Source organism: Pangasianodon hypophthalmus, chromosome 19 (genome assembly GCF_027358585.1).
Source record: "Pangasianodon hypophthalmus isolate fPanHyp1 chromosome 19, fPanHyp1.pri, whole genome shotgun sequence".
NCBI classification, from domain to species: domain Eukaryota; kingdom Metazoa; phylum Chordata; class Actinopteri; order Siluriformes; family Pangasiidae; genus Pangasianodon; species Pangasianodon hypophthalmus.
Genome location: NC_069728.1, coordinates 16107243 through 16132190, shown reverse-complemented (window position 1 = coordinate 16132190; position 24948 = coordinate 16107243). Strand labels below are relative to the sequence as shown.

The 24948-nt window shown below is 38.7% G+C and overlaps 1 protein-coding gene across 1 annotated transcript in view; it reads right to left on the bottom strand.

Annotated features, from left to right (window-relative positions):
- man1a1 (mannosidase, alpha, class 1A, member 1) overlaps window positions 1-24948 on the bottom strand; it is a 110341-nt gene that overhangs the window by 66068 nt on the left and 19325 nt on the right. The window contains exons 2-3 of the mRNA XM_026922803.3: window positions 21213-21309; window positions 8758-8873 (exon numbers count right to left, since the gene is read on the bottom strand). Of these exons, the coding sequence (XP_026778604.1) occupies window positions 8758-8873; window positions 21213-21309 (213 nt within the window). The remainder of the gene's footprint in view (window positions 1-8757; window positions 8874-21212; window positions 21310-24948) is intronic.

The window sequence follows — 24948 nt, the reverse complement described above, 5'->3', positions numbered from 1 at the left end:
CTTCTAAACCTAATTTAAATAATGCCAGTCAGACGAATGGTGTCTTTTTATACATACAAATTTCTGTTTATTTCCAAATCTAAAGCTCAATAACAAGCCTGAATAACGTCTTGAATTTCAATGCAGTTCAAACCACAGCAGAATGGTGAACAGTGCAGTTTATAATGAAATAAATTGTTTTCATTTGTCTGGGTTCTGTTTAGGGAAAAGGCTCTAAAGGCTCCAATCAACACTCAGGATTACATGTTTCACTAATGTGCTTAATACTTAAAAACGCTAAATTGTACTCATAACTCTAATCTGTGCTGTGACCATAAGGTGGTCCATGAAAGGAACCAAATGATAACTATATGAAACTACGACTTGAGTGGAGTTTTCATGTTTCACTGAGAGAATCACAACTGGAACACATCTGGACCATAATAAGAAAACCACTTATATATTTATGTTTCAAAACAAGCTGATCAGAATGATGTGTACATTTTTTTAATGATTTAATTTAATCCAATTCAATTTTATTTAATGGCCTTTTAACAATGGACATTGGTCACAAAGCAGCTTTAAATGCAAGCCTAAGTGTGGAATAAGTGTCCAAAAGGGCAATTTCTGGGTCTTGAAATCCATTTCTCACTTTTTACCCCCACCACACACACACACACACACACACACACACACACACTTTCAGTCTATTTCAATAGCACTTACTGGGTCTGAGAGCCCTGGAAACATATTCCTAAAAAAAAATGTTTCTGTCTCCTAATCGTACTCAAGGCATGCAGAACCTCAACATGGAAACTTCAGTGCCTTTCGTCTTAAAATTGAACCATTCCTGGATTCCATTCCTGGAATTCTGTGAATTGCTCTGCAGCAGGAACTGAGTTTTCGTGTTTTACTGAGAATTTCAGCACTTCACGGCTCTCTGCTGCTTCATCGTTACACTGTAGGTAAAAGCTTTTTTAAGTTCCACCTCACACACTAGATCTGCATTACAAACATACAAAGGATTTCCTGAGTGTATTGTAAAGAGGCTACGGCTCAGATTTCTATAGAAAAAAAAAGGAAATGACTGAACACTTCTGCTGACGAAAACAAATAAAACCGTTGTTCAGACACTTTCATGGCATGGTTAGCCGCTCTGCAGACAACACAACACTAAACAGAGGTTTCACCAGGTGACTTCAGAGCACACAGGGATTTAATGATGAGCCTCGGCATCGTTGGGACAACAGAAGCACCTGCTCACTCAGACGGTTTAATATTACGCAGATATTTATTACACAACTGTAAGCAGCGTTGAAGTCCTGCAGGCAATATTTTACAAACCAACAGTTACCTGTGGATCAGTACTGATCAGCTCACATTCTGGACATTTCCTACATGTTGACATGGCAGAACTACCACCGCAAACCACCTGCAGGTGGGATTATTTCCTGCTGACAGGGGACTGGTACGTAACAGGGGTTGAAGCGCGTGTGAACAGATGTTTCTGATGTGCAAAACGGAGGTCGTCCGTTAAAACATTCCTCCTACATCCAGTTTGTAGGATATGACTCTCATCATCAACTAGCAGGTATTACTATTATTATTATTATAAGTAGTAGTAGTATTAGTATTACTACTACTACAATTATAATTACTATTACTATTATTATTATTATTATTATTATAACAAATTAAAATTTTTTTTTTCACACACAACTTTCACACTCAACTCAACAGTTAGTTTTAGTTTTGACACTTTGTTTTGCTTTTTTTTCGGGATTGTCTGCCAATTTTTTAAACCATTTTCAGGCAAAAAACATCAGCAGCCAAAATTTCAGTGAATCCCTAGTTGTTAGACAGTAATTAAAAAAAAAAAGAGGCTAAAGAAGTACCAGGCCTGGATAATGCACTCTATTACTAGACTTTTGCTAAAGACACTATTATTACACAATTATTCACTTTACCCCTGCAATCAATCAGCCAAAATATGTTTAATATCTAACAGCTGTTTCTTTAGGTTTGAGCTAAAATCTCACCCAAACTCTTATCCTTAAATACATCCCCTAAGACTTGCTTCAAATAACACTGTTAAGCTATGTAAAAATATCTTTCGATAAACAATTTTGCAGAAGAGTGAAATGGTATCATACAGTCAGGTTTAAAGCGCACCAATATTATCATCCACATACTATAACTTCCAGCTTCCTGCTTCAATACTGACTTCTGACTTTGCTGGAATTTGGCAGGAGGCCATTCTTTAACAACTATAAAAATTAGCATTGGTGATTTGCTGTGGTATAAGAGGAATAAAACACTTCAGAGCACACTGCTATAAGAAAATAATCAACTTTGGAATAGTAACAGTAACTCCGCTTCGCATCGGACTGCATCACTACCCTGTTGTTTATTATTTTCCTACAGGTGCATGCCCCCAAGTGTTGTGTTCCTTAATTAAAAAATGGCCAAATTTCTCAAGTGATCAAGGTGCGGGGAACCTGTGTGTGATGTATTAGAGTGCACAAGGTCAGCAGGAAAGAAGCGGAGAATCCAAATGAGGCTAACGCAGTGTGACGGAGCTCAGGCGGACTCGGCAATGACGTGATTATTTATTTAGCTGTGCAGCTGCGCCACCGCAGTGCCTGAATAGCAATGCAAAAACTAATCAAAACTCCCAGTGTAAACACACATACGCATACACACACATACCCGTCTGAAAAATGAGGCTGCTAGAAGCGTATTCTTAAAGCTAACACGCATGAAAGCTGCATTCGCAAGAACATCAACTGCCAAACCAGCTTCGTATGAACACTTCATCTACGAGGAGCACTTTATTTATGAGGCTGGTTCATGATCTGATGTTCCAGCACATGCAAGTCTCCAGCTTTCAGGACGTTTCTCATCATAAAGCCTTTGAAAAAATATTGAATTTCCTATTTATATCCTTTTGTGATCAGGTTTCGTCTGCTGGCGGGGGAACATGTGTCTGTGCTGTAGCTCTGAAAGGTTATCTCTCTCAGGTTGTGTGTCCAGGCGCTCATTACAGCAGTGACACCGGATTTCAGTCCCCCATTCAGCTGCAGCTTTTGTTCCTCCTCTTGCTTTTCAGAGGAACAGCACAGCGCCGTGGCCCTGAAAGACAGGTTACTCTCACGCTGAAATAAACGCTGCGGCTTGTATTGCTTTGAAAGTCCAGTCTGGGTCAGTCTGGTTAAAAAAAAAAAAAAGTGTGAATTCGGCTTCAGGAAGCTTTGAAACCATTCCTGTATTCATGGATAGAAATACTAGAAGGTCTAACACTATGCCACTGTCTGTATCTGTTTAGAGCTCCAGATATCTGGATCTGTATATTCATATATTTGAACTGGAAGTAGACATGGCAGTGGAAACATTGCAAAGGGAAAAAAAGCAGAAATCATTTTTCATTCAAAACAGCGTCTTTCACACCAAGAGGTCCTTCCCAAATCAGCGAATTAATGTTTATAGTTGATAACAATAGCTAGCAATAATATTTGTATCAGATGTTCTTTTGTTTTTGGCTTTGTTACACTCCAGAAAGATCACGTTTGCCAGACATGCTTTCAGCATCTAATACGAAGATGAGCCGCAGTGCTGTTGCTAGTCAAAATGGGCTCCTTTAAGCAGAATCGCATTATAATGCCTGTATCAATTTCATGTAAAATTTTCATCTTCGTAACAATGAAGAATGACAAAAAAAATGTGCAATGAACAGGGAAGTTAAATTATAAAATGAATTTATATCAAATTAAATTATAATCAGAGATACGCTGCCCTACCCAGGGCTCTGTGTGTGTGCTATATGGAGCAGCGGCGTAATAAATAATAGCGTATTTCTTTTGATACTCTCAGACCAGTTTATGTTGAAATTTGTCTTTGTCTTTTTTGACGAGAAACAAAAAAATGAACAGTACACCTCCTATTCGTATCAGTACTCGCATCTGTTTAAAACTCATTATCTGTTCATTCTGAAAAATGTACATTAAAGTTTAAATATCAGAAGAAATTTTCCCCCTTAATTACTTTATAATAAATAAATAAAATTTTTTTTATAAAACGCGGGGCCTCTGTGCCTGCGTCACAGTGAAGGAGGCGTGGCCTCGGTGCCTGTTTCACAGTGAAGGGGGCGTGACCTCGGTGCTTGTCCATTACAGTGAAGGAGGCGTGGCCTCTGTGCCATTTTAATTTAGTAAAATTATATTTTAATAAAAATATTAATTGCTGATCATATATCAAGATGTACATCATACTGTCTCAGAAGCAGAGATGCACATCCCTCTTATTAATTAATACTGTAACTCTAGGGTCAGATGGTTACTAGCATTGCTGATGTAGCAGATCTACTGTCATACCCCACCTGATCACCATTCATCAAATCACATCAGCATATCAGGATCATTTCCATTTCTAACGATTATCCAAACACTCGGCAGTGAAGCAGGACTAGAACAGGAAACATCCTGCATCTATAAGAAGCCGCTGGTGCTGATCTGGAAGGAAAAGCAATTTGTTTATTAGGAAGCGTAGCCATCTTGGTGTGAGTTTGTACAGTCTATTCTATATTCCTCTCATGGCCTTTCATTAACGCTGCTCAAACACAGCTCTCGGGCAGACTGACTCTCAGCAGCACAGACCGAACTGTACAGCAGTACAACTCTGCTGGTGACTGTTAAGATTAATCTGCAAAAAAAAAAAAAAAAGCAGTGCTTCAGACATTTTCAGACATCAAACCCCAATTGTTTAGTATTCTGGAGACTTTGTAAATATTAATGATGGAATCTCCAGGGACTTCAGACATGCTTTTACTGTTAGATTTGCTGGAGGGCAGAAGCCAAAAGCCTTTCAATTAAAAAGTTTGTTAATGCTCTTTGTAAAAGCACACACAGTGAAGCATCTTTGCTGCTTTCTCATAGAAAAGAACTGAAGAGGTCTGGACAGGAGTCTCACAGCCAAGATAAAATATAAAGAACAGCAAGAGCTTGTGTTTTTTAGGATTTCTCAGAGCCAACTAGTATACTATTATAATTACTAATATAATTATGAAGGCCTGTGCTGATAACCAAATCATCTTATTCAGGTGACGTGTGGAAACCGCACCAAATGGTTAAACCGGACAAACACGAAATTCAGACATAATTGTTTTTTTTTTTCAACTTTGCTCTACCTTGAATTTGCCCATGCAGCAATAATAACAACAATCATACATGCAGCAATAATGATAACAATCATAAAAAGAGAATCGCTATCGAAGGAGGTAGTAAAGAAAAAACCTCACAAAAACACACATTTTTAATTGAAATTGTTTTACTTTTTATTTAAACAAAAATTGATAAAATACTAATAACCATTACGAACGCCTTTTAGGCTTTAATTCTTTTATTTAGGCTTTAATTTTTTTTATTTTAAGGCTTAAATTTTTTAGGCTTTAATTTTAGGCTTTAATTTGTTTATTTTATTCGCAAGCAGCAGGAAAGGAATTGTGCATGTCTCAGTGCTCAGTGCTCGCTGAAGTGAAGTGCTCTTTCTAATGCATGACATTTTCTCTGCACCTTCGCTTCAGTGTTCCACGATCATGACAACATTAATGTTCATGTGTGTTAGTACTAGTGTCTTGCAATGATTTGCATGAAATAAATCAATAAATTAACTTATTTTTTTAACCAGCGGTAAACAAGTTTTTACTGTCACTTGGGGCTGTTACCATGGTAACTCTCTTAACTGTCACCGGACACAAGCCATTTTTCAGTAGAATCTTTCCAATGCTCATTTTAATCTTTGCTCTCACTGATAGCATTTTGGGTATATTGCCAACTGCCATGACGCATCAGATTTCAGCAGACCATTTAAGACTTCCTGTCCTTCCTTGCCATGCCTATCTCAGCCACACGACTCCTGTGCACTTCGGGGCATTTGTATCGCTCTAGTGCTTTCCATATTTAAAATCATATTAAATGCTGCTCTGCCTTTGCAGTTTAGGAAACAGACTCAGCTGTAGCAAGAAGCAAAGCTCATCTATTTTTTCCTCTTCCTCACAGTTATGGGTGACGGATGAACAATCCAGCCCAGGAAACTCATGCAAGCCAATTTTTATATTATATTTGATATATCTGAGTGCCATTTTTGTGTTTAGCTCTTAACGCCGACTGAAACCTTTCAGCGCACTTCAAGAGGCAGTCACTGAGGCTATACAACTAAAGGACGCATTTAGAAAGAAAAAAAAAAACTTTGAAGAAGCAGAATCCTTAATGGCAGTGCTTTTAAGATTTGGAGAGCGGAAGCAGCACTCTGTAAGCTTGGTATTGTTTGGCTCGGATCCTGCGCATGTCCTCGTACATTAGCTTCAGACTGATGAGTCAGAAACATCACGGCTGATTGGAGAGATGCAGCGTTAAGTATTCCCACCCACCCACAGTGGCGAACGGTGAAAGGTGGCTCTTTCTCACAACGCTGGGAGAATAAGAAGCAGAGCTTCTCTGCACTTCAGCACAATGTCTTTACTCTGATGAAAACACCAAGGTCACCTTGAGCACAGTGGGAATGCAGAAGAGTACTATTTTTACACATCTGACTAACCAAGACACTTGATATGTTTGTTTGGTTGATGTTGATTTTCAAGTTGAGTTAGGAATCTGATTAATTTTTTTTTAAACCAGCCACTCCTCCCTTTTCAAGCTTTGTTAGACAAATAAAGTTATGCAGTTACGAATGGGAAAAGCCAATTGTAACAGAGAACACAAGCAAAGGAAAGAAAAGCAAAAAAGATTGTTGTTTTTCTTGAATGTTACTTTACAACTTTTTTGCTGATGAACTGGGAGTGAGCTGCCAATAAGCAACAAACATACAGCAATTTTACCAACCAGCAACGCTTCCCATTTTTTCTCAATAAAAGGACATAATGAAGAATACAATACCTATATATTTGTTGCCAACATGCTCAAGAGAGAATTGTATTGGAGTTGGCGATTTATTATTTATTTTGCAAGACAACGAGTTTCTATATACACATACAGTCAGGTCCGGAAGTATGTGGACAATAACAGAGTTTTTGTGATTTTGCCTTTATACACCACCACAATGGATTTGAAATAAAACAATCAAGATGTGATCGATGTGTAGACTTTCAGCTTTATTTTAAGAGGTTTCACAAAAATATGGCATTTACCATTTAGGAATTACAGCCATTTTAAGCAAAGTACCTCCATTTTCAGGAGCTCAAAGGTATTTGGACAAAGTGACATCATTGTAAATATAACCATAATTTTAATACTTGGATGAAATACAACATAATTGTAAATATAACCATAATTTTAATACTTGGATAAAGAATACATTTCGATCACATCTTAATTGTTTTATTTCAAATACATAGTGGTGGTGTATAAAAGCAAAATCACAAAAATTCTGTCATTGTCCAAATACTTCCGGACCTGGCTCTATATATATGTGTGTGTGTGTGTGTGTGTGTGTGTGTGTGTGCGCGCATTTTTATAAAGCATTTAATTGTTAGAAAAGTTAAATAAAAATAACTTAAAATTAAAAAAACTGTGACCTTAGTCATCTTAACATAACTTCAAATGGTACAGTAGTCTAATCTAGAGAGTTAATCTAGCTAGCTAGATAATACATGCACAAGCTAACGGGTTACTCTCGTAATGTATAAAATGTCTTACTGACAATTAAACTGGGTATTTCTGCAGAAAAACGTGTCAGTGTGTTCTTTATAATTGCGAGAGTTGTCTCATAACGCACAATGGCTTGAACTTACTCTGTACAGCATCACATCATCAGCGTGAGTATGTAAGGATCTAATCATCAGAGTTTCATAAATCATTGGGAGTCGACTGAAGGTTGGAATTCAACCTGTGCTTTATTAACAAACGCAGATACAAGGCGGGAAAAAGTACGAAAACGAGACAAAAACCATATGGGAGGCAGAGCCGAAAGAACAATACAAAAAGCTAAGACAGGACTACGAAAGACAAACAGAAGAAAAGAAACTGGTAAAACAGAAACAATCGGTATGCAGGTGAACTTGAGTGGCTGTATGAAAGTATGGGTGTAGTTTCAGACTGGAGATTCTGGGAGTTGGCATGTTTGTGACACTAATAGGTAAATTTATGAGTAAAACTGTTGGCACCCGTGACAAAAGAAAGTCTGAAGTCTTTGATCACACGTAAAAACTTGATTGGAGTCTGGCTAGCGTCTTTATTTCTGCTTGATAAAGTGTTTAAATGTGACGTGACTGGATGTGGTGCTAGCATTCGAGTTATATAACAGTAACACTGTACTCTTAAACTGCCTAGTAAAAATAACACTTTAGTTTAAAATGTGTTTAAGTTCGATTTATATGTTATGTGCTAGGTTCCGTAGTAGCTTCTCGGTCAGATTAGCAAAGCAAGCTAACAGTACTAGCTATGCAAACTTGCTGGAGGCAAGTTTTTTCAAGTTTTGCGCATCAGTAAATGGGAACTAAGAGAAAGAATGAACTGAAGTTGTGCGAGGAGGAACTGAAGAAACCATAGGATTGTTCTGAGGAATCAATCGAGTCAATCGTTTGGATTTGCCGCTACACCGTGCCATACATAATTTGCACATAAATGAGAATCTCTCTATTCGATCTCAATCTCCATGTTGATTGCTCCTCTGTAGCTGAAATCACTGCTCTGTATATACACACGTATATAGAAAATGAACGATCGCGCATCGCTTTGTCTCTCACCAGCGGGAATGTAGGGTTAGAAGATTTGAGCAGCTTCTTACCATGTTAAAGTCGAGATTTTTCTCCACCCACTCAGTGGCGGCTTCGAACTCATCATACATCTCCATGATGTAGAGCGTGTCCAGAGCATCCACGATGGTCGCGCCCCTCAGAGTTCCTGCAAACGAAGAAAACGATCACAGTGAGAACCTGCGAGCTCCAGAAAATCAGGGTTTAAACCAGTGCTGCTGCGTGATAACAGCCAGGGCCAAAGAGCTGTAAGATACTAGGACTCATTTCAATGGAAATCCTGTTCGGAGAGCAAAGCAAAGCAAAACTCTGGAGAAAAAAAAACATAAAACAATGGGCTATAGAGAACAACTTCTACATTACCTAAAGCTTTGTGCAAGGATAGACAGCAGAATCATTCATAATATTCCATATACAAAGATTGCTTGAGTAGCACCATCCATTATGATACATGACATGATTTTCATCATAATAATATTCTAATAATAATAATAATAATAATAATAACAACAAAGAGTGGTTAGCCTGTGCCTATCAGTGTAGTTGTGTTCGGTAAATAGCCCCCGTCCTTCTTCTTGTTTAAGACCAGTGTTATAATTAAAATAAAATTACATGGCTATAAACAAACACCAGAGGGAATAAGCTTATTTGACTTCTAGTTAGTCTGTTTGCTTAATCGTAATAATAAATGTGAATAAACAGAGAGAAGCCTATATTAAACATTAAAAGTTTTCTCTCAGGCTTTAGGTGGAGGCAGAATGATAATGGAGTGTGGGGTAAAATGTGCAGATTGTAACGTGTCCATTGGTGATTTGTTGGCTTCAGCCTCTGACAGTGAAGGCATAATTTAGTATGTAGCTGCTAATTCATTATGTTATGTACATAATCGATATCAAAGTCATACAGGACTAAACGGCAATATGACATATTAATATTCATTTATACATCGACTTTATGGCTTTTATTATAGGCAACAACACCCTAACAAGAAGAAAAGGGTGGGTGGAAGTGTTGAGCCAATAAGAACGTTTTGAGTATTGTTTGAAAAGAGGAAATGGAAGAAGAGCACATGGGAGATTGAGGTAGTTAAGGTGCTAATTATACATGCTGAGAGCAATAAACCACCCTAGTGGAGTTCCTTCTTTTCCTCCCGTGTTATAATTTCTCCTATAACGTAAAAACATGTAGCTTTGTTGGCTGGATGCCTGAGCTGCCACTAAAGAGTACTGCACATTTCCCCATGTTCATGTAGTGAATTGCAGAAAGATAGGATCATCCATCCATCCATCCATTCATAAATCTCCCCATGTACGAACCATCCATCCATCTATATATCTATTCACCAATCCTGCTACCCATCCATACATCTGTCAATCTATCCATTCAGCCATCCACACAATCATCTATCTATCCACACATACGTCCATCTACCCATCCATGCAGCCATCCACCCATTCATCTACCAACACATCCATCTACCTTTCCATAAATCTACCCATTCACCAATCCATCTTTAACTCTATCCATGCAGCCATTCACCAATTCATCAGCCTATCCATACATAAATACATCCATCTATCCATCCACCTATCCATTCATCCATCTACCAATAAATCCACCACCTATTTGCCAATGCATCCAATCATATATCCAAACATACATCTAACTACGCATCCATCCCTCCATCCATGTGCACTGTTAGGGGAAAAGGTTAAACCCAAACCCTAAAGGGTTTAGTTTATTCCTCGGAAGGACCACTTAAACGTCCTTTACGGAATCCTACAACAGGTGGCTTCCCTTTCAGAATGCATTCTAAGTAAAGTATAAAAAAAAATGCTCCACAAGCTAAAAATTATCCCAAGATACCTTGAGGAATCCTTATTTTCCAAGCGTATAACTATCCAACCTTTAATCTACATATCCATGAATTCATCTAACTATCATACTTATCAGCTCTACTCAGTCACAACTCCCGTCTAACCTCCTGAGTCCAGGAGCGAAAACTGAACACTCTATACTGGCAGCACACCTCTCCTATTCACAGGGGTGTCAAACATCCAGCTGTAAAATCTAATGGAGCAAATAGAAATACAGCTGTTCGAAAACATGAAGTGGAGAGGAAAAACATGTATTCAACAGATGGTTCGAAAGAACACAATTATAAGCTACATTAAAACAGAATTAGCAGCACTATTCATCTGTACTGATTATGTCCCTGACAGGTGGGCCTCGGATCTTCTGGGCTTTAATTATCAAACCTCTGAAACACTGCCAATGATCATCCAACAGTCCGATCTGTGTTTGCCCAAGTCGGCATACCGTGAAAAACAATGTCTGTACTGGATATTTCTGCAAATGACTGCAGGTCACTAGAGGTCATATTGCATTTTTTTGTTATGGATAGTCTTTCGTCAGTGCTCTTCCTGTTTTTCAGTGCAGGCCAGCAAGAGGTGAGAAGCTCACCATTCATGTCACTCACTGTCCATCCTCTCATAGCTCTCACATTTGGATGTTTAGACACCATTTCATTTCCAGGTGCCTGAAACTGAACTTGTTCAAATACTTGTTCAAACCAAACTGAAGAGCAAGATCAAATCTGCGAAGCCAAAAGCCAGAGTACGACAAAAGATTTCTCAAAAAGAGTCAACCTGCAGAGTTGTTAAAGGAGTAGACTCTGTTTCTCAGTGCCGAGGATGTGGAAAACCTTTTGGCTGTGTAATCTGTTACTGCTGTAAACCGGTACAAATCAAGCTTAACTCTATAGGAGGCAAGATCATCATCAGGCGCTAGCACTTGCGCACAGGTTATCCACTACAATCTAATTCTGTATAAATCCTAATTCTGGTTAAAACAAAAACAGATAAACAAAATAAAATGAAGCTAAACAATATTTCTGAGTGGTTATTGAAACATCTGAGAGATTGCCTCCAAAGCTCCATGTCGTGAACTCATCAGTTATCCCACTGGGCAAGTGGAAGCTCTAGTGTGTTTCCCAGTTTCAAGTTTTGGTCGCCCTGAAACCTAATTAACTAGATTAAAAAGTGGCTGCTAACATAACACAATAAAGTATAGCTGGCTAGTTAAGTACATTAACACAAAACAAGAGAAACGAAACCATAGTCTTTCCTAGTAAAGTTTCTGACATAGGGTTTACTGTTTACGCCATCAACCATAATATTAATCCATCATCCATGCACGCAAATTAATCTGACTATAGTGAGTGAAAATTCACTCTACCGTTGAACAGATCACGTCATGGCTGATGTGTGTGGTGCAGCAGGCGGTTGGATTCGGGAAGCAGCGCTATAGTTCCAGTTTTCGAGATGTCACAAAACACCAAATGAATACTTTTGTTTTGCAAACATCAACAGATCGTAGGATAAGATTTCTGCTTGTTGAACCTACTTGCCCTCAAGACAACTATAGATAAAACAGATTGATATGAATACTGAGTCCTGCAACACAAATAACCTGATATGTCACTGGTGACTGGTTCCTCAGCAAAGGAGAAGTTTTTTTTTTATTTAGTGCCTCAAATGTTCATTTTATTCAAGGCTTTTTTCCAAGTGAATTCCTTGCAAAATTAAAATGCACTGTGATCAAAGCCAGCTAAACTTTTGCTAGACTAATTAATAAGGCTTTTCTAAAGATTCCTGTGTTTTTTTTTTTTGTTTTTTTTTTTAATTATTGTCAACTGGTGTTTTCCTGCATTTTACATAACCCTTATTTACAAGTTACGTTCTCGTAAAAGTAATTTCCCTAGACTAAATGTGATTTGTAATTTGGAGTATCGTGTGACAGCACACCACACTAAGCGAATGAAGGCCAGCGGCATGCAAATGTACCAAATGTCTAGTGAACTAAAATGTTCCTGGGCAACATGTCGAGCAGAAGCTCAGCCACTGACCCTTTAGCACGGACCGTGGCATGAAGGTCTAAATAAGAACAAGGGTTAAAAACACGCCATTGTTTTTGTGTAATGCATCCTGAATACAGAAGACATTCCTTAGCTGACATGCAAATTCATGGTAGTCAAAGAGTTTATAAGCAAAGCAGAGGAGAAAACAAGCAGGTATCAGCTGAGCACCTACAGAGAGGTCAGCTGTAGCCCTGAGCTTTTAATAGCTCCTTTTCCTCTCTCATTTGTATAAATAACTTCTATATTATGTAACATCTTTCTGCATTTTTCAGCCACTGAATATTTTAGGAAGTAATTGGCACCTTTGCTATAATCCATATCATATTTTTATATATATTTTATAGCAGCAGCAATGGGCAATGACAAAAAGTCGTCTTGATTGTCCAAATTTTGATTCTGGACAAGAATTTGAGCTATAATCACCAAGATCACTCACAACTGATTTCAAGTTTTTCTAATCGAACTAATCCAAAGCAATACATAGCAGAAACCTAAAGGAGAAGCTCTAGCTTAATATACAAACAATTTCATAGAATTTAAGATCAAATTTAGTCATACAAACATGTTATAAATGAGGCCCCTGGTTTCTGGAATTCAGTAGGTTTTATTTGTTTTATTCAGGATGAGCAGTGCTTGATGAAAGAATCCGTTTTAATTTTCGTTAATTGAAACAAATCGGAATTCTGAACCTGACGTGACAATGTTTGTATACGTACAAAGATAAAAGTATGTGTTTGCACTTTTTTGTTCTGAACAAATGAATTTCTCTAGATGAAGACAATTTGCATGTTTTAAGATATTAATAATAAGGCTTTTTGCATATTTTTGGTACGCATGGAAGTTTTAGCAATTGTTTATAGGAACTTTTGGGATATTTTAGGCAAGTCTTTGTCGGCTACGTGACAAAGTCCACTACGCAGAAGAAAACACTCTTTACACTTCAGTCTGTTTAGCTAACTCAGTGGTGTATGTTCGTATCTTCCAACCAATCACATGGCAGCTCAGGTGAGAAACAAATATGGCAGACAAAGTGCCGGTAGAATTTGTTGTAATAACGAGTGAATATACGAAGCTTAATGATATGCTGATTCTGAGATTTGTATATGTCTGTATTTAAATGCTTTTGCGATGTTTATGGCTATCCAATGTTGGCCTGTACCACCACAGCTGTCTAGTCATAAAAGCAGACAAATTTTCTGTCTCCAAAGCCAAAGTTCAGACAAGCTGCCACATAGTTAGACTAAATAAATAATAACAATAATTATAATAACTAAAGATTAGATTTATATCATTACTATCATCTCATTAGCTAGCAGTAGCTAGGACTAGGAGTGTTATGGTTACAGTGTGCAACAGGTTTCCTTTTTTTTTCCTTTTTCATTTTGTCACATATGGAACTCCAGTCAGTCATTTTTCTCTACAAAAACTAGCTTGCAACATCCATGACTTACTAGATAATAGTTTATATTTGCATACTTTCTTCTACTGCTGAATAAGGAAAGAGGAAAAATAAAGCACTGATAATGCTTCCCGAAAGATGACATCGATCCCTTCTCCTCAAGCCATCCACAGGTTCATGAAAAATAAAAATGTACAGAAGATCCAGGGAAATAGAAACTGTGTTGATCAAATAATTTGCCTACCACACTATCGGATCAGTCTGCATCCCAGACGGTGCCACATCTCAGCCAGGGCGGCGTGACAGATGGCAGCCCATTTTAACTTTCTGAGAGACAGACATCATACAGAGAATCTTCTAGAAGCTGGTCTATCACTATGCCAGTTTAGAAATAGCTGGCTGAAAGAAGTGCCACTGCCTATATCATCAAGATGGTCCCATGTCGAGCTCTTATTTCAGGCTGACATATTCTTGGTGGACATGAGGAGAAATATTCCTAGCAGTACTGTGCAATGAGCTTCTTAATAGCACCTTCTCCACTGACAGGTCCACCATGAGATTTATGATGATACCGTCAAAAAAAAAAAGGCTAACTACAATCAGCTACAATTGTTGTAGGTGTCACTGTAGGACGGTTATGGCTAACAGTGTGTATAGTGCTATATTACCACCAAAATATCTACCAAATCTGTGCTGGACTTCAAGTCTTGACAGGACATGCTGATGAATGCTGATCAGTCCAGCAGCAAACCACTATTTTACAATTTTGGTGCTTTCAAATGCACCAAGATCATATGGGAGGGAATTTTTTTTGCAGAACAGCTCTTGTTGTGCAGGATCACTGTAAAAAGGCTTGAACTCTTAACTGGAATGGGTCAAAAAAGGTGAAAAACTCTTCCGTTCCCTAGTCCTCCACTGCTTTCTGTTAATTCCTCTTTCCTGTTTGTCAGCAGCACAGTTTCCTCCAAAAATGATTAGGCCAGCAATTTAAACCAAGATCTTCTTTTCAAACTGACAGAAACTGCTAGTAAGCACTCAACTCGAAGCAGGCAGGCCTCGAGACGTGAGATCAGAAAGCTGTGCTGAGAGAGCAGACACTGAGCCTCATTTATCCATCTTAATGTAAATCTTCCATTTTTCACCAAATGTTCCAATAATGCAGCTCAGCCATTGCAGAACTCCTCCACCATTACTTTTGAGTTTAATGGCCATCACCTTTGTCCTGACTGAATGGCTAGTCTTAATCTTAATTATGGATTTGTTTTGGATTGCAGTTGGATTTGGATTGGATGATATCTCAAGTTTCACAACATTTTCATTAAATTTGTGTGTCTAATTGAAATAACTGATTTAAACTTGACAGCGGACGTTGTGTATAAAATCGCAATAACTCATCACCCATTACACGATCTGAAGCTGATCAATCAAGGTCCACATTAGTGAGGTTCCTTATATGTAAATATACATATAAGCTCATAGGATACAAATGTTTTTCAAAACTAACTGCATTTTCTTTACTACTACACTTGTGTATAGTAGTAATGCTCTTGCGAATAATTTACGAGTAAATTTGTTCGTATTCAGTTTGATAGCTGAGGCCCCATGGGAGGTCCAAACACCCACCTGTGCATTCGTTTAGTCAAGAAAATTGCACCAAAGTGGCTTTGTGGACAATGGATTTGGCTTTTTGTGGTAACAAGAGGACACTGATTGAGAGAACATCGTTGCTGGGATCCTGCAGGGTAGGATCTAATGATTTCCTTTTCATCAGCTTACAGGCGACTAGAAAAAAAAAAAAAAAAGATGGAAAATAAGCAAACGCAGAAGTCATTAGGATTCTCTCGTGAAGGCTCACTTCAAACGGTACTTCTCCCGGCAGCCTGTAGACCTCAAACTGAATCGCAAATGCCCTTTAAATAAATTAGGAGTGTGTTTAGTGTTTTTAGGTTAATAACTAAACACATCTCCACAAACACAGTTCATGCGTTTACCCCCTGCCAAGCCTGATAGGTCCACTCGCTCACTGCTCCCCGAACAGCGTACTTGTGTTGGCTCATTATTGTAAGCACATGCCCCAGAAGCTGTGGCACGGTTCAACAGCACCATTACTGAATGAGTCAACCCAAGCTTGCAGCTCGTGTCCTTCTCCTCTTTCAAACACACATAAATTTTTCACTGTGCTGCAACTTGAAACCTGGCAAAATGGTTTTCACACACAGTCTACACATAGTCTCGTAGGTTACAGGAAAAACTCCACCCTCAACTCAACAGTAAATATGTTTATAGTGATATATATATATATGGGATGTGTTCAGTGAGTCTGGTGCTTATTTGTTGGTTAGTGCTGTACTTTCATAGTTCCCACATGAAGTTAATGGCAGTATGCTGTGCTTTCTTAACAAGGGACATTGCTATCACGCGTACAACGGAGATCAAATTTAGATGATCTCAATCCTAAGTGATGAAGTTTAGATTTCACTGTTAGCTCCTAAAAACAAAAGAGCAAGCGCTTCTTTTCTTATTTCCCATTTAACAGCAACGTTCAACGTCATATTACTGAGAAATCTAGCGTAGACATTTATAAGTGCTTGAGCTTGTGTTGGTTAGGATCAGCTAGAAACACACACTAGTCCTCCTTAATCGCAATGCAATCCTGGTGCACTGCGCCAAGAGTCCCAGAGGAACCTCCAAATGAACAATCAAGAGATCTAACACAAAGCCCATTTATTACGACGTTTCATTAACTGTACAGTGTGATGCAGTGGTAGACCTACTTAATCCCCTTACTGCTACCCTGATTACAGTTTGACTACAACATGACTTTTATGGGCACTTTAGCATAGATGTCCTGATAATTGCAGACACAATATAATATAGGGCGGTTATTGAGGCCATATCGACCTACATTCCTTCAATACTTTAGTTCTGGTTTGCAGCATTCGGGACGTGTCTTCTAACATTCTTAAATTTGTCCATATTTGATGCATTACAAGTTTCCTTCTTGGCAAAGGCAATCTCATAATTCTGTTCACAAGATAAGACTTCTGTGAAAGATTGAAAAATCTGGCAGACATTCTAAACCTTTCAGACGGGGAAATTCAGGACTTGTGTTGGTTTGGATCGGCATGAAGCTATTTGACAAGCAGTATATGTAACTTGCTAACTAGTGTTTGGTATTTAGTTATTATCCGTGCACATATTTTATGGTGTAAATTCATAATGCGTTACGTAGAATAACACGACACAAATGATCAACTGGAGGTGTAAACCTATAATAAATCAATTTATAATCAACTATAACAAATAATATTCGATGTATGATTGTTGCATCAATTTGCTTTCAGTCGTTGCCTTGTAAATTGACATATCGATCCAAACAGTCTGATCGTTACACCCCTATTATCCAGGGATGTGCCTTGAATTTTAATATTCGAATATCCATCACAGGTAATGAATAAATATTCAGTTAATCATTATGAAAAGAGAAAAAAGGTGTCTTCGATGTGGCGTAATAAAATATCATTTTTCCACTGTAAATAAACTTTCCTCCTGTTGGTGCATGCTTTCTGTGCTTGATGGTAATACTGAGGAAAAGATGAACAAGGATATTAAACGAGCAGCAAAAGCTTTACTAATTGTCCGCACATTATTGTCAGTATTTCAGGCTGCAGCCCTGCTGGCATCTTTAAAATTAAATTTCTGATAAACTTTTAACTGACTAATTCAAAGTTTTGAATTAGGTGTAAAAATCTATTTGACGTATTTGGCGTCATGTCAAACACGTGATATGTTCTGACGGTCAGTGCAGATATTTGCAGGTTAGATTATTAAACCAGTGAATAAACACACAAACGCTTCACATGAAAGCACAAGCCTAAACATACTGAAAAAAATTATAGTAAGCATTTGAGGACTATCCAGCTCACAATAGCAGATGTTTTAAAGCAACTTTTGATACAACACTGCAGGGTTTGATGTTAAATTTCACCAGGATATACATACAAACAAGTAGAACTTGACGCCAAGGAAATCGATGGGGATGCCTCCACTGCCAACAAGTCTAATCCTTCTTGTTACTAACACGTGCGCCTGAAATACCCTTAAAATACACTTCAAATATGAAGAAAATCTATTTCAGACATTTGACCTTGCTGTGACCTTAACTCTGTTTAGATCGCTTCCAAAATCCAATCGTTTCATCTGCTGGTTACATTGATAATTCCATATAAATCCTACAAACATTCAACCACTCGCTGTTGAGATATAACACCGACGGTGGGACGCAACGACTGATACGTTGACACATGGACTCATGAATGGACTTATGTCCAAGCCAAAAACATAACCTAGTAGAGGAGGCATAAAAATAATAACAATAAAGATGTTCATATATACAAAATAATAATAAAGATGTTCATACACGCGCACACACGGGGGCAGTCGTGGCCTAATGGATAGAGAGTCGGACTTGCAACCCGAAGGTGAACCTGAAGGTTGTGGGTTCGAGTCTCAGGTCCAGCAGGGATTGGAGGTGGGGGGAGTGAATGACCAGCGCTCTCTCCCACCCTCAATACCACGACTGAGGTGAGACCCTTGAGCAAGGCACCGAACCCCCAACTTTTCCCTGGGCGCCGCAGCAAAAAAGGCTGCCCACTGCTCCGTGTGTGTGTGTGTGTGTGTGTGTGAGATCACTACTGTGTGTGTGCACTTGGATGGGTTAAATGCAGAGCACAAATTCCTAGTATGGGTCACCATACTTGGCCACACTTCACTTCACTTCACTATATATATATATATATATATATATATATATATATACATTCACAAATAGAAAAGTAACATACTACTTACCATTAGCCTACTTAAAGTCTGAAGTAGTACTTCAGAGGTTCAAGTTCCCTGCAATATCGCATGATACGCAATAATCTCCAGCTCTATAAAAGCGCTGGACTCAGATGAATCCTTATTACACTTCATTAACATGCTGAAGCAAAAATATTAAAATAAATAAAGTGTTCTGTTCTGTGCATGAAGCATTACTGTGCCGAAACGAAAAAGACCACCGTCACTGCTGTGGCTCTGTACATGCTGTGCGTCTGTGTGTGTGTGTGTGTGTGTGTGTGTGTGTGTGTGTGTGTTTTATATGGCTATAATCTTCAGGGAGCAGAACTCATGAGCAAACCAGCCCTGCTGCCTGCCTCTACTCACAAAGACAGAGAAAAAAAAAAAAAAAAAAAAAAAAAAAAGAGGAGCGAGCATTCATCACATCATGGTTTATTCAAGTATAAGGTCCCGTTAAACAAAAAACACCATGAATTAATAATACAAGTCTGACCTTTCTTTATTAATACAAGACCTAGGTAGGTCATCCTCAGCGTACCGGTTACCATAGACATGCGTGCATGCACACTTGATAGACCAAGTTATGGCATATCATGCATACCAATCTAGTGATACATTCAGTGCATTTCATTAATCCCACTACGCCCTTCGATGTGTGTGTGAGTGTGTGTGCAAACGTCTGACACGAATGAATGCCATTGTCAGTCCACATTACTGGCCCCACTCCCAGGCTAAATGAAGGAGGTTAATCAAATTGGAGCTGTAAATCCCTGGCCTGTCTTTTGGCTGAGTTCTGATTGGCTGCAGGCAAGCGATGAAAAAGGCCCAGAGCTTTTATCACACACAGGGAAAGCTTGGGAAGCCTGATGAATGTTTTATAAAATCCATTTCCTATCCTCACCTCAAACCGACGTCTTGCATTCTGACAAAACGAGTGTGCAAAGAAAGTGATTCTTGGATTTATCTGAAGGAATGTGGGGACATAAAAATGATGTAAAGTGGCTCAAGAACTTTAAATCAGAAAGCTTGGTAAAAAAAAAAAAAAAAAAAATTTTAAGGGTTTTAATAATGACTGAATTCCCTGTGGTATAACTCAGTATGCAGTAAAAAAATTTCAAACTCATGAGGCAACTTGAGCAGGCACAATTACACTTTAAACATTAAATATGTTTGTATTGATTATGATGTGTTTAGTGATTCTGGTGCAAATATGCTGGTTAATGCTGTAGTTTCATTATTTCCATGAGAAGTTAGCAGTTGCCACGCTGTTCCAATGATCTTAAACATTAAGGGTAACATCACGTTTTGCTGTTAGCTCCTGAAAACAAAGGTGGAAGAGCTTCTTTTCTCACTCACCATTTTCTAGCAATGTTCACTATCATATTAAAGAGAAATGCTACATAGAAGTAATGGAGATGTTCCAAATTGCAATGCAGTTATATGTGATGCAGTTGAGTTACGGCAAAGACTACGCTTGGCTAGTTAGCAATCTACGAGATAATGGCGTTGATGGAGGTATTAGCAAGAAAGTTAAAACTTTAGAAGCTGATCTGTTTGAGCATTGTGTAAAGATGAGGAAATGAGAGACAGACCAAAGTACTAAAGCACAGCTGCATTGTTCTCTAACTAGATATGAAGCGTGGGCTAAATCCCACGGAGACCACTATCAGCAGGTAGTCATATGTCATTGTGGGTAATGTATGAAAGTGAAAATTGATGAACATGTCCATAAAAAAAATTCAACTAAAGAGTTCGTTTCATTACAAACTAATCTTTGACCCCACTGAAGATCAAATGCTAATTATAAAGATTAATATGCAAGTCATTGAGGGTGGATTTTTTTCTTTAAGAGAGAAAAGCAAGACACTTTTCTACATGTCAAGCCCAACAAATGTGTGTGATATGCAAGATAGTAAGCTAACGTTGAAATGAATTGTGTGGCAGCTAGGTTGACACACTTGAAGAAACTGGCATATATAAAACAAGTGCTCCAGGCAGCATTTTCTGCTGAAACCTACCCAAGTGTGCATCAAACTATTTCTCTGGCAACACACAGGTTATCTTTGGGCAGCAAACTTTCCAAAGTTTGAAACATTTGGGACATGTCAAATCAATACAAAAAGCAGCAAACTAAAAGGTCTGTCAGCATTTGGAAATTCCACCAGGGTCGTGTTAAGGCTGTTCTGGAACACAAAAACTCAAAAAACACAAGTGAAATATAGACTTGCAGCTCTGCCTGCTGCTCTGAGAGGCAAAACTGAGGGCTGCTGTAGCAAAATGAATCACAGGCTCATGACAAGAGAGAAACAGCACACACGTATACTCACCGAACAGATTACTGGAGTGGCCTTGCTTGGAGACGGGCCGCAGCTCATTGGAGCCCCAGGCATAGCGCTTGTAATTATCCCAAGCAAACTGCATCATCTAAGGAGAGAGGAAAAGAAAAGTAGGTAAGGATTTAGAAGATCTCTTTTGAATTAAAGCCAAAAAGAAATGTTTTGTGAAATAAGCCATAACTAAGCACTGTACAGCATGCCATATTCGTCAAACCAAATGCCTTTCTTCTTATTTCACTCGTGTTTTCAAGCCCTTGACCAAAAAAGCTCCAACTTACTGCCATTATTAAATATTGCTCTGGGAAACTTTCCTCTCAACCCAGCTTCTCAGGCTTTTAATCCTGCTAAACTTTGAAAGAACCATAGCCGAGTAGAACTAAGCAAAGACGATGACGATGGAGTCTTTTGCTCCCAGCAGCAAAAAAGGACTCCAGATGTTCAGATGCACAGTTTACTACACACATTAAAGGAGGACACTGCTGAGCAGCCTTGAGGAAAACATCAGTGACTTCATCCAAGGCCCTAAAGAGATACATGTGGAGGTGGTGAATCAATATTCAAAAAGAAAAAGCAAACACCTACACCAATGACTAGAAGGCCAACGTATAAAACATCTTGAGAGTTTCACAAAGAAGAAGAAAGAAGAAAAGCAACTGAAAAGTGTCATTTAATGATGAAGGTCCTCGTAGGGCTGGCAAAGAGATGGGACTTCTCCCACTGGTCTTCAGAGTTATCAGAGAAGGGTGATTATACCCCAGACAAAATAATCAGAAATAGTGTCAACCTCAGTCTGATAGAACAAGAAATGTTTTTTTTCCCAAACATCAGAACTTCTTGTTCTTTATGGTCATCCTACAGTTTCTCTAGAGTTCTACAAACAGAACTGTATAGGCAACCTCTTCACAAATCTCTTCATAATGCTCTCCTGCTGTTTCAGTCTACGTGAAATCATTTGCAGCACAGCATGTGATTCAAACATCAGCCGACTGGCTCCACTGAAATTAGATCAGTTTATCGACTGCTAGCTTAACTCAGACTGCGGCTTAATCAAGGAGCTGCCTCTGCTTTTCTGCATCCCTTGCTCAATTCCAACCAGAGGAAAATTGAGAATTAACTTAGGAATAGAAAACGAGGTCCAAAATTGAGCTGCTCTGAGAACATAGGTGGTCAGTCAGGAGTCTTGGTGGAGTTCCTCCAGGCCTCCGACCTCCCTTGGACAGCAGATAAACTGTAGAGAACCGTATTGATTCTTACTCAGGGCTGGGAGAATGTTAGCAATACAGAACAGCTCATAGTCCTGCATGATTTTATTAAAAATCATGTAGATCAACAGGGTGAGTTGAATCTGCATTCAGTCCCCACAAATCTTGAAAGAAATCTGTCCAGCAACCTTGGACATCAGAACAAACTAATATCCGAAACAGATTTGGCATAGAAGCAAAGCTGCTTCTTCTCATGGCAATAATTAAAGAGAGGTGCAGAGAATTTTAATACCTGGTTATTCTAATACGCCAAATACCAAGTATTCTTATTAGGGACGCATTTGTTGCCTGGCTGTGCCATGCCAGCTGAGTAACCCTCATCTTTCAGACAGCAGCAGACACAGATGATGTCAAACGGTGACAAGGTTATGGCCCAAGTGGCGTTACCGAGGTGGCAGTGCCTCATGGGTCCTGGAAGACATTGTGAGACAATATGCTGGCACACAAACACAAGGAGAGAGAGGCAAGAATCCTCTGGGATTGACTGGGACTAACTTGTGGCAAGCTTGGAATGAAGGGACATCAGAATGCCTCAACATTGTCGTAAAAGCCTGCTAGAACCAATGATGATATGAGAGTGCCAAATTAATCTCTCTACTCTTCTCTTCATGTTTGTCTCAGTATAATGCTGATAATTAGCTGTGCGGAACTAATAAGAGATCATACAGTCTCTGCAAGGGTAATAGGATCCAGAGCACCTGCTTGCTCCTGCAGAGCCAGTTCTAAGTACACAGACAGCAGGACTCTCTAAAGCAATTCCCAAGCCTGTAGAAGTAATTTACAGAATTTTATAAGCATGCTGTAACAAACCTCATGTTTTCACTGTGTGATAACAATTCACATTTGAATTAAGCAATCAATTCGCCATCCTTGATAGTTAATACTGGACACAAACGTCTGAGAATCATATCATAGCCCATTGAGACAAATTTTCTCTCTGTCTAAGCCTCCTACCTCTTCCAGTTTCTATTGTTAAGGCCAATCTGCTCTGCGTGAAAAGGGGAACTTTGTACAGACACAGTGTTGTTTCGGTCTGAGTCGACAAAGATGGGCTTGCCAAACAAGATTCGGACACGAGGGAAGAAGGTGAATGGGCTTGTAGTCCAAGAAAAGATCTGAGAGAAGGGCTTTGTAGACAGTTCAAATGAGAGAGCAGTCATGGGAGAAAGCAGGAAAGAGAACGGGTTAATGAAAAAACAAAACAAAACAAAAAAAAAACTGAAAACAAGGAAACTGGGCTTTGTGGTTCTTCTTGGCAGAGGGAGGGAAGCAGCACTGCAGTTTGAACTGGGTGGGGTGAAACAAGCAGCTCAACAGAAAGGAAGCTAAAACCACAGTGCATGTTAGCCTTTGCTGCATAATTTATCAGCTAGCATGGTAGGATATGATCAGATATTGTTGCATTTACCACGCTGTATTAGTGTTTCTCTATTTGTTCTGTCTCAAACTTGCTTATTCTATATTCCTTTGTAAACACACCTATATCCTAGATTCTGTATCCTCATACCAAGCTCTGCAACTCACCCCATCTGGTTCCCTGGTGTCATGGGTGAGTGGTAGATGCAAGCCTGGGTCAAAACCATTTCCTCATCTACAGATCACATTTCTAAAAATCTAAAACTAGCCTAACGTCCTTCAGGCTTTGCAGTAATTTTACTTGGGTTTTCCTGGCACAAAAGGGACCTGATTCTTGAATATGTTGGAGCAGAAACAGAAAACTGAAGAAAGCCATTTTCAGCTCTACAGATATGATGTAAAAAGACATGTTTGGAACAGGCTGTGTCAGGGTGGCAGGAAGATGGATTTCCTTTCATTCAGATAACTAAAATTTGAACATCTTTCTTCATCAAGATGCACACAGAATCACTAAGCACATTATGCAGATTGAGTTTACCATAAAAATGAAATTACTTTCTCAAGGCTGCAGAGCTGGCTTATTTCCATAACAAAGTCTATTTAAATATGAAGCTAATTGTAGGAGTCCTGTGAAATAAACAGGCATAAACACTATGGCATACTCCAAGTTAGAACTAATGCTCTCTTTTATCACCTTTTTAGGTCATTTATGGCATTGGTATGAAGTAGCTTATTTCAAACTCATATTTAATTCAATGGATGCATTACTGAGTTCAATGGGTAGCTCAGTAGTTAAGATGTTGGACTACTGATTGGAAGATCAAATCTCAGCACCGCCAAGCTGCCACTGTTGGGCCCTTGAGCAAGGCCCTTAACCCTCAACTACGCAGATGCACAAATGAGATAAATTTAAGTCACTCTGGATAAGGAGGGCTGCCAAATGCCATAAATGTAATGCAAATTATTCGAGTTTATACCACGGTATTGTTGAATTCTTGAATCTAATTGGTTATAAGGTGTTGATTAACTTCGGCAATAGCTCTGGCTATAATTCAGGCTGCAAGTTTATATTAACAAGCTAGTTCTAATATATTATCGTTTCTATAGTA